The sequence below is a fragment of the Stigmatopora nigra genome, chromosome 18 (assembly GCF_051989575.1).
Source record: "Stigmatopora nigra isolate UIUO_SnigA chromosome 18, RoL_Snig_1.1, whole genome shotgun sequence".
NCBI lineage: Eukaryota > Metazoa > Chordata > Actinopteri > Syngnathiformes > Syngnathidae > Stigmatopora > Stigmatopora nigra.
Genome location: NC_135525.1, coordinates 2009242 through 2027863, shown reverse-complemented (window position 1 = coordinate 2027863; position 18622 = coordinate 2009242). Strand labels below are relative to the sequence as shown.

The following is an 18622-nucleotide window of genomic DNA, read 5'->3' as shown; positions in this document are numbered from 1 at the left end:
GTTTCTAAGTCACCAAAATTGCTAATTCGTTTTACTGGATGTATATTTTTGACCCAGCAGATTGGATCACTTTTTCTGTTAACCCATAATAAAGTCATAAAAGAACCAACCGTCATGAATGTTTTCATGACAAAGAAGTATCTGTTCCAATCACACTATCAGAGAAAAATCAGAGTTGTAGAAATTACTGGAAACTCAAGAGAACAATGATTTTATGTTCTTCACAAGTGTATGTAAACTTTTGACCACAACTGTACATAAGGGACTAGAGATGGAAATTGAGATGTTCATTATCATGAATATAAATACAGTGTTACCTCAAGAAACGAGCTTAATTCGTTCCGGGACTGAGCTCGTATGTTTGATATTCTCGTAACTCAAACAAACTTTTCCTATTGAATTGAACTAAAAACTAATTAATTCCTCCAACCCTCCGAAAAAACACCAAAACAGGATATTGGATTGGAAACAATGTTTTATTTATTCTAAATTGCCATCTATTAACAATGTAAGACATGACTGGTGGTTTAATAGTAATAAAATGTGTTTAATAGTATACTAAAATTGGACAGAATTTGCAGAGTGGAGAGACAGTCGGACAAAGAGAAGGGGGTAACTTTCTACGGCAATGCACTCGTAACAGTACAGACACACTCAAACAAGTTTAATATAACTTTACACAAAACTGAATTCTGATTTCTTTTAAACTTTTTCTTACCTTTGTTCTCCGGGTTGACTCAACCCGGACTTTCAGCGGGAGTTTATAAAAGAAACGCATCAAGGGTTGTTTGTTTTTGCCTTCCATTCAAAATATTTCAAAAATGATGTGCACACGTGTTCTCACAATATGATAACGGGCAACCACTTGCCAGCTTGTCATGGTAACTCTTTACTACAAAATCAGAAAACTTGCCACTTCGCTAGTATGTTTTTGACATCATTTGTAGCCAGGCGGTCCCCCTCTTCCTCCTCCTCGCTACTGAGTTCCCACAACACCTCCAAAAGTTCACTCTCCTGGAGCTCGATTAAATCATGTGTCATCAGTTCTTCGTGGTGCTTGGGGATTAGGTCATTCACATCTACCTTGTTAACCTCCAGCCCCAAGGAATTTCCAAGTGACACCATACAACTAGTGAGCTTTGTGACACGTAATCCACCCTCATATTTGTCAATTATTTTGCGCTTAATATTGATTGTCAACGTTTGCCTTTTTTTGCACAACTCTTCCTTTCACCGCTTTGTTTTAGATCCATTGTTGTTCACTTTGTATTATGCATTGACTACGGGAAAAAACACTCCGCCCAGTGCTCGTAGATATCTGTTATACACAAGATATGTAGCAAAAAAGACTACAATGATGAAAAGCCTCTCATGTCTTGTCCACCTGGCGTTCTCGTGTCTAGAGATAATTATTTGCTAAAAATTTTACTCGTATCTCGAAATCATTGTATGTCAGGGTGCTCGTATGGCAGGGTGCTCGTGTGTCAGAGTGCTCGTATGTCGAGGTACTATTGTACAGTAATACCTTGACATACGTGTGTCTCGACATTCGAGCAATTTGAGATGAGTAAAATTTCGAGCAAATATTTACCTTGAGGCACGAGAAAAAAAATGATATACGAGCATACAGGTTACGCAAGAAGCTGCTTATCAGAATATCATCTCGCCGGAACCTTCTCCTGTAAATGTCTCAATGAGCATTGGGCAGAGCGTTGCATTTCTTGTTTTTGTTTTCCCCGTTAGTCAGTGCAGAATGTTGTACGCGTGGCGGAGCTTGCTCACCAACACGAAAGGAGTATACTGCTTCCCGTTGGCAAGTGCTTGTGCGTTATCCTATTGTGAGGACATTTGCATGTATCATTTTCAGAATATTTTGAAGGGAAGGCAAAAGCAAACAACCCTCGATAGGTTCCTCTTAAAAACTGCAGCTGAAAGTCAGGATGGATTTGAGATACAAGTAAATCGACATACGAGTTCAGTCCCGGAACACCTTAAGCTCGTATCCGAAGGTATTACTGTATGTTCATTGATATGTGCTGTGCGTCATCAAATGAATCAACCAATCAATCAAACAAGCAGGTGTGACTGGCGAAGCTGGGGCCCTCTGCTTGTATGCTATAGTCGTGCTATTGACAGCTCTAACATTTTCATGACTGTTACCCCAGACACAGTATCTGCATTCACAAGAAAAGCAAAACCATCAAAAATGAATCGCCTCTCATGGTTAAATGAAGCCATACTGGAATTTGTGAAAAAACAAGACTGTTTTCTCAAAATATCACTCAAAACAAAATAGAATAGTGACAGACATTTACTTCTCTAAGAAATGAAGTAATTAAAGAAATTAAATCTGACAATCAAATTTAATTATAGACATAATTAGGTCAATGATATATTAAATAATAAAATTAATGGCATGGCATTCTTCAAAGCACAGAGAAACAAAGGATTTACAGTTGAAGGAAAAATATCTGTGATCCAAGGGACATTGACACAACTTTAAATGATTTTTATAGACTGCGTCAAAAAACTGACACTTTACAACATGCCACAGATATAATATTCGTTCTTTCATTCATTTACTGAACTGCTTTATCTTCAATAGGGTCGGTAGGGGTGCTGGAGTCCATCCCAGCTGACTTCAGGCCAGAGGCGGGGGACAGAGACCCTGTATCAGTGGACAGCTGCTCGCAGGGTACAAGCAGATGGACAACCATTCACACTCACACCCATACCTAGGGGAAATTTAAAGTGTCCGATCAGTCTACCATGCATGTCTTTGAAATGTTGAAAGAAACGGGAGTACCCATGCAAAACCCATGCAAGCCATGGACAGTGGTGGCTTCAGGGACATCTCAAGATGGTAAGCAGTCACCATCAAAACAGTGTAGAGTGGCGATGGGCCGCTGCTGACCTTGACTCCAGATGTTTTGAATCGGTGAGCCAAATACTTTGAAGACCTCCTCAATTCCACCAACATGCCTTATCATGAGGACCTAGAGCTAGGTGACTCTGGGGCATATTCTCTGATCTCTCAGGTCCCTGAGGTAGTTAAAAAACTCCTCGGTGACAAGGCAAAGGGGTGGATAAGAACCGCCCAGAGTTTCCAAAGGCTTTGGATGTTTTGGGACTGTCTTGGTTGACACGCCTCTGCATCATCGCATGGACATCGGGGACAGTGCCTTTGGATTGGCAGACCAGGGTGGTGGGTTCCCCAATTTAAAAATGGGGACCGGAGAGTGTATTCCAATAATAGGGGAATCATACTCCTAAGCTTCCTCGGAAAGGTCTATTCCGGGGTACTGGAGAGGAGGGTCCCCTAGGAGGTAAATTTTTGGATTTAGGAGGAGCATTGCGGTTTTCAACCTGGTCGTGGAATAGTGGATCAGCTCTGCACCCTCAGTGGGGTCTTCGAGGGGCATGGGAGTTCGTCCTAACTTATAATCTTGAACATTTTGACTTTTTTAATGGTGATACATGATTACAAAATGTTTTGGACCGCTACTAGGACATTGGGATTTTACCTTTAGTTTACGTATGAACAAAAATTGACAAAAATAAGCAGGAGGGGCAGAAAATGTATTTAAAACTGTGCATATACAAACTGGAAATGTCATGCTTTGTATGATTACCTGTCCTCTTTCCTGATCTATGATTTCCCAATTCCTATTTAGGTTTCACCTTACCCTTTAATCCTTTCCCTGGAGAACCACTGCTCACTTGAGCAGCAAGCAGAGATGGCCCACCACATGCTGTCTATCCTTGGGGACAACTTGCTCACCCAGCCAATTTGTGGCATTAGTTGCAACACCCTCCCTTCACCAGAGGTACGTTAAATAACGGAAAAGAAGAGGACGACATTAAAAATTACAAAAGTAAAAACTTTGTTGAGCCTTTAAATTAACTGACAACTTCTTAGCTGCACTTCCTTTATTTTGTTGACAGCTTGCTAGCATAGTTAGCATGTTTTGTGGCAAAGTGCCGGCTAATATTATACTCTTTAAAAACTGCCAGTTTCTTTTTAGGGAAACAGCAGATGATCAGTTTTCAGTGAAAAAATATTTAGTTGTCCACTCTGTATTGAACACTCGAAATTCTTTGTCCACTTTCCTTTCTTTTGGTCCGGTCATATTTACAGAAAGGCTGATGGGTCGAGAAGTGTCAGAGGGTAAAGTGCAAACTTGGAGTAATAAGTCTAAGTCAACAAACTCAATAAAGCCAATGCATTTACTGTGCCATCTAGTGGAAAAAAACATCTGAATTGCAGGGAAAATAAAACATTAACAACGTTTATTGAGTTAATACTATCAAGATCGACGGGCCGGATTAAGACGTTTAACGGGCCCGTAGTTCGCCCATTGCTGCACCAGAGCCAACCGTGGTATTTTTCTCAGGTTTTTGGCTGTTTACTTCATGTGACAACACAATGCATTTTTTATTATTATTGCCTTTTTGCAATGTACTAAAAGCTTTCAAATACATGTGTTCTTGCTCAGTTGTATAGCAATTGATTCGGATGTATAAAAAAAGTGTAGCGCAGAGGTGGGCAATTATTCCACAAAGAGCTGCTGTGGATCTTGGTGTTTATTCAAGCCAATACACCACACTCAGTTTAACCAATGAGGTTTCTGGTGAAACAAACAGCAGTTTCCTAACCCCACTGCAATCATCTGATTAGATTAGGATTAGGTTAGGTTTGTGGTTGGGTTAGGGTTGGGTTGGGTTGGGTTGAGTTGGTTTGTGTTGGATTGGGTTGGGTAAGGTAGAGTTGGCTAAGGTTGGGTTGGGTAAGGTAGAGTTGGGTAAGGTGAGACGTCAAATAGTCAAGGACCCTAGTTATAATAGACGTCTTAGCTCTCAAAACAAATGAAGGTCATCTAGAGCCAAATAACCTCCACATTCCAGCAGTCCAAGAGGATTCGGCCTCCCTGTTGTTTAGTCTAACTAAGGAGCAAAGCTTATTTATTAACTTACTTATTACCTATCTATTTATGTCAAAAATGCCTTTCCTATATCTGCATTCTCACCCTCTTGTGAAATTTCCCAAAACGGGATGAATTAAGTTATCCAATTCAATCCAATTTACTTCTTTCCAAGCAGATGTAGACTATAATAACTTTTCTAAGGTTAATAAGCTAAGTAAAGCAAAGCGTTCTTCATTGCAAGCAAACATATAATAATGTAAGACTAATAACCGGAACAGTTGAGTTGGGTAAGGCTGGGTTGGGTAAGGTTTGGTTGAGTAGGGTAAGGTTGGGTAAAGTTGGGTGAAGTTGGGTTGGGTAGGTTTGCGTAGGGTAGGGTTGGGTTGTGTAGGGTTGTTTTGGTTTGTTTTGGGTAGGGTTGGGTAGTGATGGGTAGTGTTGGGTAGTGTAGGGTTGGGTAGAGTTGTGTCGGGTTGGGTAGAGTTGGGTTAGGTATAGTTAGGTTTGGTTAGGTTGGTTTGGGTTAGGTTAGGTTGGGTTGGTTTGGGTAGGATTTGTTTAGGTTAGGTTTGTGTTAGTTTGGGTTGGGATTGTTTAGGTTAGGTTTTGTTAGGAAGTATTAATATTAAATTGCAATTAAAAAAGATAGAAAAGCAGCAAAAACACAAAACAAGCAAGAGCGGACAGAGTAACAGCTACCAGATGCCACTTGAGGGGTGCCATCTTGGATGCAGTAGCAAGAAAGGAGACAGACACAAGAAAAAGACATTATAGAGTATGACTAAACCGGAACCAATCACATGGTTTGAATTTCACTGATTTTGATCTCTTATCTCTTACTGTTATGTTCACTCCCCTTTAAAGGAATGCATCTCATCTGCACCACTGCAGATTTAAATGTGGTGTCTAGACCCAGTGAATTTAGGAAGTCAGGATACCTGTGGTAATGGGTATATGACCACACACATAACAACTTTCATTCACAACAATCAGTTTTTCCTGGAACACCATGAAATTATACCACTCATCTTCATAGTAATTCTCCAGATTTTTCTTTTCATACTACATCACTCTCCTCTGTGATAAGAGTATGTCACCATCTTGTTTTCCAACTCGAGTCTTTTTGGGCGGGGTGTTCAGATGCGCCCAGGCTGCCACTGACCGCGTGGGCGGGGTGTTCAGACGCGCCCAGGCTGCCACTGACAGCATGGTCGGGGTGTTCAGACGCGCACAGGCTGCCACTGACAGTGCAGTCACTGACAGTGCTGTTACGATCGCCGCCGCGTAGTAGCGACGCGATCGGAGGGGAAGTTGAACCCAGATGCAGAGTCGCCGAAGGAATGGAAAGGTGAGGCAGATCTGTAGCTCTTGTAGGTTGATTTAATAAACGGGGTAACATAACTTAAACAACTTGGCTTGTCCACTCATTACAAACGAAAGTACATGCGGCGTGGCGTCAAATGGAAACAGCAATTACTACAAGGATTAACAGGAAACGAAACCAGAACTTAACCAGTACTACACCAGACGATCCAACGGCGTCCACAGAAAATCACAATGCTTAAATACCAAAAATAATCTAATCACGTAATTAGTCACAGCTGTTAATTATCGTGACGTCATGTCAGGAGAGGCAATCCAGCGACTCCTGACAGTACACCCCCTCTAAGGGACGGATTCTAGACGTCCCAAGGTCAATTACAACATGAGAAACGGGAACAAGCAGGGAGGGTGGGTGGGAGATCTAGAATTGTCCGGTGGTCTTCCACACCAACCCAAGAACAGACGGAGAGGTCGTTCCGGCGGGCGTCCGCGCCAGCCAGAAATGAGACAAGTTAGTGGCAGGTCTGGCGGGCGTCCGTGCCGGTCAGAAACAAGACGGGGCAGTGGCAAGTCTGGCGGGCGTCCGTGCCGGTCAGAAACAAGACGGGGCAGTGGCAAGTCTGGCGGGCGTCCGTGCCGGTCAGAAACAAGACGAGGCTGTGGTCGATCCGGTGGGCGTCCGCGCCGGCCAGAAACTAGACGAGTCAGTGGCAGGTCTGGCGGGCGTCCGCGCCGGCCAGAAACGAAACGAGGCTGAGGTCGATCCGGCGGGCGTCCGCGCCGGCCAGAAACGAGACGAGGCGGTGGTCGATCCGGCGGGCGTCCGCGCCGGCCAGAAACAAGACGAGGTTGTGGTCGGTCCGGCGGGCGTCCGCGCCGGCCAGAAACGAGACGAGGCAGTGGTCGATCCGGCGGGCGTCCGCGCCGGCCAGAAACGAGACGAGGCAGTGGTCGGTCCGGCGGGCGTCCGCGTCGGCCAGAAACGAGGCGAGGCTGAGGTCGATCCGGCGGGCGTCCGCGCCGGCCAAAAACGAGACGAGGCAGTGGTCGGTCCGGCAGGCATCCCAGCTGGTCCCTTAAGTCTTTGCCAAACTGCCTGCCTTCAGGAAATATTAGAAGTTTAGTACGGTCGGGCACCTTACCCTGTTTGCTCGGGGGGTGGACAGCCCTCTTCTCCCAGGAACCCGGATAATTGCTACTCTGGACGTCGCCGGCTTCTTCCTCCTGGCGCACCGGTGAATTGGCACTCTCGACATCGCCAGCCCCTTCCTCCAGGGACACCGGCGAATTGCCTCTCTCGTCGCCAGTCCCATCTGCCAGGGACTCCGGCGCATTGCCACTCTCGACGTCACCGGCTTCCTCCTCCAGGGGCACCAGCGAATTACCACTCTTGACGTCACCGGCCCCATCCTCCAGGGGCAACGGCAAATTGGCACTCTCGACGTCGCCAGCCCCTTCATCCAGGGACTCCGGCGAATTGCCTCTCTCGACGTCACCGGCTTCTTCCTCCAGGGGCACCGGCGAATTGGCACTCTCGACGTCGCCAGCCCCTTCCTCCAGGGACTCCGGCGAATTACCTCTCTCGACGTCACCGGCTTCTTCCTCCTGGCGCACCGGCGAATTGGCACTCTCGACATCGCCAGCCCCTTCCTCCAGGGACTCTGGCGAATTGCCTCTCTCGTCGCCAGTCCCATCTGCCAGGGACTCCGGCGCATTGCCACTCTCGACGTCACCGGCTTCCTCCTCCAGGGGCACCAGCGAATTACCACTCTTGACGTCACCGGCCCCATCCTCCAGGGGCAACGGCAAATTGGCACTCTCGACGTCGCCAGCCCCTTCATCCAGGGACTCCGGCGAATTGCCACTCTCGACGTCACCGGCTTCTTCCTCCAGGGGCACCGGCGAATTGGCACTCTCGACATCGCCAGCCCCTTCCTCCAGGGACTCCGGCGAATTGCCTCTCTCGATGTCGCCAGTCCCATCTTCCAGGGACTCCGGCGAAATACCACTCTCGACGTCGCCGGCCCCGTCTTCATCGAGCGCCGGAGCATCGTCGCCACTTCTGGGCGGGCAGGCGCTGGACGGGCAGGCGCTTGGGAGAGCGGTGCTAGGGAGAGCGGTGCTAGGGAGAGCGGTGCTAGGGAGAGCGGTGCTTGGGAGAGCGGTGCTAGGGAGAGCGGTGCTTGGGAGAGCGGTGCTTGGGAGAGCGGTGCTTGGGAGAGCGGTGCTTGGGACTGCGGTGCTAGAATGGCCGTCCGTCACCAGAAACCTGATCCGTGGCTTCGGTACGGGTGCGACCGGCGACCCCAAAGGCAACGGGAGTAATTTGCGTGGCCTTGGCACAGGAGCTTGGGGCACTTGAAACGGCGCGCTGGGCCGAGTAACTTCGGCCACTTGGACAGGCGTGGTCGGCCGAGTGACTTCGGGCACTTGGACAGGCGTGGTCGGCCGAGTGACTTCGGGCACTTGGACAGGCGTGGTCGGCCGAGTGACTTCGGCCTCTTGGAACGGGGAGGGCTGGATAGTCCTTAGGAGCTGCTGGTACAGCGGGGTCGGCCGAGTAACTTCGGGCACTTGGAAAAGCGTGGTCGGCCGAGTGACTTCGGCCTCTTGGAACGGGGAGGGCTGCATAGTCCTTAGGAGCTGCTGGTACAGCGGGGTCGGCCGAGTAACTTCGGGCACTTGGAGAGGCGTGGTCGGCCGAGTAACTTCGGGCACTTGGAAAAGCGTGGTCGGCCGAGTGATTTCGGCCACTTGGAACGGGGAGGGCTGCATAGTCCTTAGGAGCTGCTGGTACAGCGGGGTCGGCCGAGTAACTTCGGGCCCTTGGAAAGGCGTGGTCGGAAAAGGAGCTTGGAGGGACGTGGTCGGAAAAGGAGCTTGGAGGGACGTGGTCGGAAAAGGAGCTTGGAAGGACGTGGGCGGGCGCGTAACTTGGACAGTGGTTAGTGTGTCCAGGCATTGCTTTCGCTTCGCTCTACGGCGTGGCGCTCGGCGCCTCCTCTGGGAGGACTGCACAGCACCCCCGCCACCACGCCGCGCCCCACAATTGGTGGCCAGCCCACTCTGCAATTGCTGGTCGGGGTATTTGTAATAGGAATTATCGGGGGAACAATCGGGATAATCCTCCTCCAGTGGAAGGTCTCGGGGTCCGAATTGGTCAAAGAATTCATCATCGGATTCCGAAACGCCAGCGAAAAAATCAATTTGCTCAATGATGTCCTCCTCACCAGACTCCTCAGGCTCCCTCCATGGTGAATCAATTCCTCTGGGCATAGGCATAAGATAACTTGGGCGCTCTCTGGTGGTTGTACGCACCTGGGCATCATGATGAAACGGTAAAGGCTTCCCAGGGCGACGTGCATAGCAGTGGTGGGGCGTATGAGTACGCTGCGGCTCTAACTTTTCTACCAGTTGTGGCTCATCTCTACTAATGATGTGCCTGAGAGCCCCGCACCACGGTGTGTCCATTACAAAATTCCTAAACGATTCTGAGGGGTTTCTTATACATTCCAAGCAGTCCGGTGTCTTCGAGGTGGATGGTTTGCGTCGCCGAGTGCGTCGGCGCGAGCGTGGGTGGCGCTCCGCTGGGTCCATATTGGTTGGATCGTGCTGTTACGATCGCCGCCGCGTAGTAGCGACGCGATCGGAGGGGAAGTTGAACCCAGATGCAGAGTCGCCGAAGGAATGGAAAGGTGAGGCAGATCTGTAGCTCTTGTAGGTTGATTTAATAAACGGGGTAACATAACTTAAACAACTTGGCTTGTCCACTCATTACAAACGAAAGTACATGCGGCGTGGCGTCAAATGGAAACAGCAATTACTACAAGGATTAACAGGAAACGAAACCAGAACTTAACCAGTACTACACCAGACGATCCAACGGCGTCCACAGAAAATCACAATGCTTAAATACCAAAAATAATCTAATCACGTAATTAGTCACAGCTGTTAATTATCGTGACGTCATGTCAGGAGAGGCAATCCAGCGACTCCTATCAAGTGCAGTCACTGATGTGGGTGGCAACAGCTTTCACTGCAGCTTCTGTGTAGAGGTGCAAAGTATATGGAAGCTCAAGGTTAAGTGAGGGGTGCTTGTGGAAGGTGAGTAGACGGATGAGTTTTTCATGGACAAGGGTTTTGACACCGTCCGACTTCCAGTCAACTCAGAGTCACCTGTGTCTCGAACTACCTTGACCTTGGATCGGTGAATCCACTTCAACATTTCAGCTATCTTTGATGCTGTGGAGGTTGGTGAGTTGGGCCACGAATGGGTCTTAACGTCGTCGAGAGAACCAGAATTTATTTTTTATAACTCGGATCAGGATCAAGTCACCTAGGTTCACCACCTCCTGCAAGGTAGACAAAAAGATCACGGCAGCTTACATGTTCTTTGGATAAGTTTCTCTAAACATTTTACCATCCCCTTTGTGAGTAGATCTGCCTCGCCCTTAGTCTCTTGTCATCGTTCACCTTCCCATAGAGCAGTGCTTCTCAATTATTTTCTGTTAGGCCCCCCCTAGCAAGAAGAAAACTATTCGCGCCCCCCCACTTCCCACCGTGACTATAAATAAAATCATTTTATAAAAGTGTTATTGGTACAACATGTGAAATGTTGCACTCTCACAAACATGACAGAAGTAACAATGAGAGCGCCACTGCCAGCTACTGTTGTGGATGCGCAATTACACTTTATACTAGTACGTCCAAATAAAATCCTGTTCCCCAGGGTTACACGCGCCCCCCCAGGTATCGCACCGCGCCCCCCTGGGGGGGCGCGCCCCACTATTTGAGAAGCACTGCCATAGAGGAAGTTGGAATGGTCTTCCATGAACTATGTCAAAAGGTGTTAATACCGAGCTAGTTGGTACTATCTTCATTCCATTTTCCATGCTTTCCATTACGTCTGATCATGTCAAAAAGTTTATTTTACCTGTCTCCTCATACGTTTCAACTGAGAGAACCTTCTTACAGTGCACAAGATGGATCCCACTATTTTCATCTCTGCTGGTTGGTCGGCAACATTTTGGGTTGCTAGTGCGTCTTCTCCATGTTTCCTGTTGTGAATCAGTCTCCTTCTAACCCAAATTCAATGCCTTTCTTTAAAGTTTTTTTTCTTTTATGCAGATAGCCAGATTAGCCTCATAATCCAGCTCTAATCGTGTAGTGAATAAAGGCGATTGGTTGTCAATTCAGTCAATTATTCTGTTACCACAATCTGGATGCCATTATCACCATAAATCAATGGTAATTTGGAATTTCATATCATGCACTGTCTTTGTTTTTTGTTTTTCTCACTGCTCACAATTTCGTATAGCAGATTTGTTCCTCCACTTCAAGTTTCACATTTGGAGTACTGCTGCTTTTTTTCATTAAAAAATTAATTTGACAAAATATTTTTTCCATAATTTGTCGCCGCCATCCATGAAAAAGGGCTTATTGGCGATTTCAGAAATCGATTTCAAATTTCCAAATCCTTCGCCGCCATCCCTGAAAAGGGCTTAATGGCGATTTCAGAAATTGATTCCAATTTGCTAAATGCTTTTCCACCTTGATATCAACCCATTGATTATATATCAGTGGCCAGCCAATCAAAAACACAAATAGACAAACCACCATTCACGCTCACACTTATTCCCAGACATCAGTGGTCTGCAATTTTTCATCACAAGTGGAGAGCGCCATCCCCAGTCTGGGGCTTTTTGGCAGCTTTTGCTGTCCTATCAGCATTAATTCTCAAAATAAATAGGTTATCAGCATTTGGTTGATGCTCAAGCAATCCTTGATATTCTAATATTCATTAATATGACTCACGCTAAATCTTATTTAATCTGTTCAGGGCAAAACAATGAAATATTTTCCGTGCAATGAAGATACTTCATGTTTATTCCTTTCTGGGGAAATCATGCCTATCCTGAATTAATTATTTTATTTAAACTTGCCAGGTACAGTTTACCTAATAATTTGGATCAATGCCATTTCTGCATTGTTTCCCCATGTTTTGATATGATTAATAATTTGGATGATTCTTAATACTTAAGTTTAAATCGCAAATCACTCTCATATTGCTAAATTAGCTATATGAGCATAGCTAAATTGCGCCAGCTGAATTCCTATTCTGCTCAAAGCCTGTGTTTATTTAAAATAAGAGACATTTTTTGTAGCTCACTGTTACCACAATTAAAATTTAAGGAAAATAACCTTTGACTAGGTATTTCCTAATATCAATTTCAGTGTTCAATAAAGGACCCAGAATTATCATAACACTGTCAACTCTCTCTGTCTCTCTCAGTAAACTTTGTCTCTCTCTCTTTCTTTCTCTGCCTCTCTCTGTCCATTTGATTCATCTGCACTGTAAACCGGATGAATTCGATAACACGAGTGCATTCTGAATCATCTGAGTTACATGTTCTGACGAAGGATTTGTCTTGTGCGATTCCTGTTTTTTCATTAGGAAAGTAAGTATTATTAAGGTTGACTAAACAACCAATCAGTCTCTGGCCCGAAGTCAGCTGGGATGGGCCCCAGCAACCCCCGCAACGCTGTTGAGAATAAAGTGGTTCAGAGAATTAGATGGGATGGGTGTATATAGTAATCTAAGTTCATTTAAGTTAAATTTAAAGTTTATTTGATGTTACGAGCGTGCTGTCGTGCGACAAGTCTCTCTTCTGTCCTTTCACTCTCTCTCTCTCTCTCTCTCTCTCTCTCTCTCTCTCTCTCTCTCTCTCTCTCTCTCTCTCTCTCTCTCTCTCTCTCTCTCTCTCTCTCTCTCTCTCTCTCTCTCTCTCTCTCTCTCTCTCTCTCTTTCGCCTGTGCCATCTCACTGTACTGAGTAATATCACATTTTGGTATTGAGGATCATGAACACTAGATGGGTATTTGTTACATCGTGAGGTGGTGAATTAGAACCAATAAAAATGTTTTTCCATTGAATAACCTCTTTTTGATGTTTTTTTCCAGAGGGTGGGAATGGATTAATTCGCATTATTATTTAGTTATTTTCTAAGGGAAAATTTGATTTGAGACACGAGCTTCTTGTGGACTGTCTTTACAATGCTAAACCACTAGACGGCAGTGTGACTCTACAGGTGGTTTGTGGGAAGGTGATTGTGCTTTATAGTTCACTTTACAAGTGTCTGTACAAAGCAGTGGAATTAAGGTGCCTTATGGACAAAAGTCAACGACTTGGGAAAAAAAGACTGTAAAAGTGTGAGTAGAGTCTGTGGTCTCAATGAACAGGAAATTTAAGTGAAAAATCTGTAGAAGCAAAGGCAAGAATCCTCTTTGATCATTTCTTTTCTTAAGTGTACTTAGAAGCAAAATTTAAAGGCGCACTATTAAGTGGTGACGCTTTACTGATTTTGATAGCTGACAGGGTCATTTCCTTGGTAAGGCAAAACAAAAAAGCACAAAATACAGTTTTAATCCCATTTTGCTGTTGGCCCGGAAACTACAGTGGTAAGCGAGTGATGTCACATGCAATTAAGGTCTTCGCACACTTTCATCTTCCATTTAGGCAGCCACAGTATACATTTTTTTAAATTCTTTAATTCATGTTAACTAAACTTTGATGATAATTACTTTATTAAAAAACTGCTAAAAGTGGTTTTCATTTACATTCATGAATTTCCAGTGTGACGATTGCACCCATGCCTCTGCTGTGTAACTACAAACCACATTTTTAATTGCCTGATGTTCTTATTTTATCGTATTTTAATTCTAATGTTATGTCGCCCAATTTACAATAATATCAGTTTGCCTGCTAGTGCTGGAAATTAATGTATTGCCACTGACACTTTTGAATAAAAAGACAATTTGTTTAAATGCATATAACAAAACAGTTGTAATTTTGTGCACAGGATCTTAAGGGTAAAATTCTGGTGAAAGTAAAAAAAGACAACACAGAGGGATGTGCATCAAATTTATCAGACCTCAGCTCTTCAGACAAGGTCAGCAAAGCTAAAAGAAGTATTCATGAAAGGAAAAAGATTGCATTTTCTTTGGTGATGGTATTTCAAATAACTTTTTGCTTCTATGTAATTCTAGAAAGCTGGGTCAAAAATTAATCCAGAGCTGTCAGAATTGGTCGTGTACACCTGCAGTGTCCACTTTAAAAGCTTTCAACATGCTGCAAAAGCCCCGCCAAGCCACATGTCATCATTTTCTGAAAGTGAAGCTCTCCGACATGTCAAAGACTCAGGTACTGTATTTACTTGCATGTATTGAAAATTTAGAGCCTTTTCTTTGAGCCTATCCCAGCTCACTTCGATCCAGAGGTGGCGGACACCCTTAATCGGTAGCCAGCGGTTCTCAGGGAACAAGGAGACGGACAACCATTCATGATCACACTCATACCTTGGGGCAATTTAGAGTGTCTAAGTAGCCTACCATGAATGTAATTGGAATGGAATGGAATCCTGGTCTCTGCTATCTGTCTCCCTGGTCTCTGCTATATGTCTCATTGGAGTCGCCACCCTCCTAGCCTTCGCCATACGCCTCACTGGAGTCATGGCAGACCTGGCGTCCGCCTTCCGGCTCACTGGCCTCGATGGTGTCCTGGCCTCTTTCACCCTCACTGGCCTTGTGGCTGTCCTAGAACCCATGCTCCCCCTCACTGGCATCACAGCTACCTCAGTAGAGTCGCGACTCTCCTGGCTTCCACTTTCTGCATTACTGGCACCACGGCCGTCCTGGCCTTTTCCGTCCACCTTACTGGCCTCACTGCCACCCTGACCTCCGCCGTCTACCTCGCTGGCGTAAGGCATCCAGACCTCCACCATCCACCTCACTAACATCGTGGCTGTCCCAGCCTCTGTAATTTTCCTAATGGCCAACGTTGCCGAACTGGCTTCTGCACTCCGCCTCACTGGCAACACGACGCCCGGCGTCTGTCTCACTAGCGTCGCGGCCATTCTGGCCTTCGCCGTCCTGGCCTTCGCCGTCTGCCTCACTGGCGTCGCGAGTATCCTGGCCTCCGCTATCTGCCTCATTGGCTTTGTCAAAGCTGCCAACTTTCCCCGGACAAGCAACAAAACCTCTGAGACTCCGGACAACTTCCCTAAACTCCGCAAATCCAAAAAATTGTCACTCAATTATTTTTTGGGACGCGACCATTTGTGAAAAGAACAACATTACCAATTTAAATGCCTCAAAATCAACACCATCACTACAGCTGTCTCAATTTACTTTACTTTATTCAACTGCACTTTAAACGTGATGAATTTGGTTAAATGAGTGCATTTTTGAATCATCCGAGTTACAAGTTCTAACAAATGATTTGTCTTGTGCGACTTCAGTGTGGCATTCGATTCGGAAACGATTGCATAGCTATCTTAAATTGCTTTCAAATTTTTGTTTTTGTTTTTTCATAAGGGAAGTACAGTGGTACCACGCTTTACGATCGTAATCCGTTCCGAGACTGTGATCGTACGACAAGCATATCGTAACTCAAGCGGACGTTTCCCATTGTAATGAATAGAAAACAAATTAATTTGTTCCAACTCTCTGAAAAAACAACAAAAACGGGATATTGGATTGGAAAAAAGGTTTTCTATATTCTAATTTCCCATATTTTGACAAAGTAACAAATAACGAGTGGTATAATACTAATAAAATGTGTTTAATAGGTTAGACGCATTTGATAGAGGGGAGAGACAATGATACACGCGGAGGTAGGGGCTGTTCGGAGGGACTTTATCCACGGCAACAACACACTCGTAAACGAACAAACAAATTTATAATAACTTGGATAACTATTTTCAGACAACAAACTTTTAATGTAACTTCACACAGAACTGAATTCTAATTTTGTTTTAATTTTTTTTTTAACCTTAGTTCTACGGGTTGACCCCACCCTGACGTTTTGCCGGAGTCTTCAAAACGAACGCATCAAGAATTCTTTATTTTTGCATTCCCTTCAAAATATTTCGATAATGACGCACACAAATATAATCACAATATGAGTAATCCAAGCATTAGAATTAGCGCGCCACATCACTTGTAGGTCTCTTGAAGGCACGTGTGTTCTCCGCATTGTCCACTACTAGCGGCTTAATTTTACAGTCATCGCTTGCATTAGCACACGACGCTAGTGTTAAGCGGTCCTTCTTTGGTTTTTGCGGTAATGCCTTCTCCTCTGCAACAATGAATGTCCGCCTGGGCATTTTTTAACAAAAAAGACCAGTTTTATGGCAGTTGAAAACTTGCTGGGGGATGTAACTTTGCTCAGCGATAATCAAGGCAAATGTCTTGATGCGTCCTTCTGCTTAAGGATGGTGGAAATGCTTGATGTATTTCTCTCATATTGCCTAGCGAGCTCAGTAACAACTACCCCACTCATATTTTTAAATTATTTCGCATTTCGTGTCCATTGTCAACGTCTTTTCTTTGCAGAAACTTTGCCGAACCAAAGTATATTGTTTACCTGGTATGTAAATGTACCCAACGCGGGAGAAAAAGCGGGCCGGTGGGGAAATGCAAAGTCCGCCCAGTGGTCGTAGAAATATTTTATACCGAAAGAGATGCAAAAAAGACATGGCCATGGCCACCTGGTTTGGTCGGATCACGAAATTGTGATCATATCTCGGGCAAAATATTCAATTGAAATTTTCGGCGTAAGACAAGAATGTCGTATGACAAGAATGTCGTATGACAAGAATGTCGTATGACAAGAATGTCGTATGACAAGAATGTCGTATGACAAGAATGTCGTATGACAAGAATGTCGTATGACAAGAATGTCGTATGACAAGAATGTCGTATGACAAGAATGTCGTATGACAAGAATGTCGTATGACAAGAATGTCGTATGACAAGAATGTCGTATGACAAGAATGTCGTATGACAAGAATGTCGTATGACAAGAATGTCGTATGACAAGAATGTCGTATGACAAGAATGTCGTATGACAAGAATGTCGTATGACAAGAATGTCGTATGACAAGAATGTCGTATGACAAGAATGTCGTATGACAAGAATGTCGTATGACAAGAATGTCGTATGACAAGAATGTCGTATGACAAGAATGTCGTATGACAAGAATGTCGTATGACAAGAATGTCGTATGACAAGAATGTCGTATGACAAGAATGTCGTATGACAAGAATGTCGTATGACAAGAATGTCGTATGACAAGAATGTCGTATGACAAGAATGTCGTATGACAAGAATGTCGTATGACAAGAATGTCGTATGACAAGAATGTCGTATGACAAGAATGTCGTATGACGATACATTCGTATAACAAGGTTCGACTGTATGTATTTTTAAGGTTGACTAAACCACTAGTCTTTTGTTTTGAAACAAGTCCTATCATTTCCGGGGTTGTTCAAAAGGAAGAGGACGTACACAGCAGAGTCTTATCAAGATGCCTGCTCGGGTTATTGGTTGGTAAGTTGGGTGAAACTTCTATTAAGAAACCCAGACAAATGGTGGATTTACTGACTATAAAAGGCCCTTCGAGGGACCCATACACAAAGATAAACTCATTTTCATGATGCTGTCATTTTTCAATAGTTTTGATTAACAATATTTAAATTAATTTAAAAACATGATAATAACATCTATTTACATTCTCCTACTTTTTTTACATTTTATGTTGATTTTGCGTGAATTGCATTAATTCCGGATAAACTCCAGAAATGGGACAAGGGTCGACCTGAAATGTGGTCGGCAGCTCTGCGTTGTTGCAATTCTGGCTTGCGGCATCCACCTCACGAGTGTCACAGATGTCCTGCCGTTTGCCTCACTTGCGTCACGGCTATCTTGCACTCCGCTGTATGCCTCACTGGCATTGTCGGCGTCCGCCCACTAACTGCCTCACTGGCGTAGTTGCCGTTCTGGCCTCCCTCCGGCGTCCAGCCTCACGGGCGCCACGGATGTCCTGGTGTATGCCGACTGCCTCACTTGCGTCACGGTCGTCCTGTCCTCTGACGTTCGCCTCACTGGCCTCGCAGGCGTCCTGCAGTCCGCTTCCGCCCTCTGCCTCAATTAAATTGTGGCCATCCCGGCCTCCACCATCCGCCTCACCGGCGTCGCGACCATCCTGGCCTCCGACCTTTGCCACACTGTCGTCGCGGCCGTCTTAAATTCCGCACCCCGTGGCCTCCGCCTCACTGGTGTGACATTCGTCTCTGGTTTTTGCTGTCCGCCTCAGTGCCGTCACGACCGACGGACAGCGGGGGCTAGGACAGGAGGAGAATCAAACTGCAGGCATGAAAGCGTAGGCCTGCGCCTTTCGCCTCACTGGTGTCACGGGTGTCTTGGCCTCTGCCATCTCCCTCACTAGCATCGCGGGTGTTGTGGCCTCAGCTATCCTCACTGGAATCGCCTCCATCCTAGTCCTCTGCTATACGCCTCAATGGCTTCGTGGCCT

At 45.4% G+C, this 18622-nt stretch overlaps 1 protein-coding gene across 3 annotated transcripts in view; it reads left to right on the top strand.

Annotated features, from left to right (window-relative positions):
• LOC144211535 (1-phosphatidylinositol 4,5-bisphosphate phosphodiesterase delta-3-A-like) overlaps nt 1-18622 on the top strand; it is a 71460-nt gene that overhangs the window by 31874 nt on the left and 20964 nt on the right. For all 3 annotated transcript variants that reach the window (XR_013329620.1, XM_077738885.1, XM_077738883.1), the window contains 3 exons: nt 3675-3827; nt 14108-14197; nt 14295-14448. Coding sequence is in view for 2 of the 3 variants with exons in the window: in XM_077738885.1 (XP_077595011.1) it covers nt 3675-3827; nt 14108-14197; nt 14295-14448 (397 nt within the window). In the remaining variant the exon portion in view is untranslated. The remainder of the gene's footprint in view (nt 1-3674; nt 3828-14107; nt 14198-14294; nt 14449-18622) is intronic.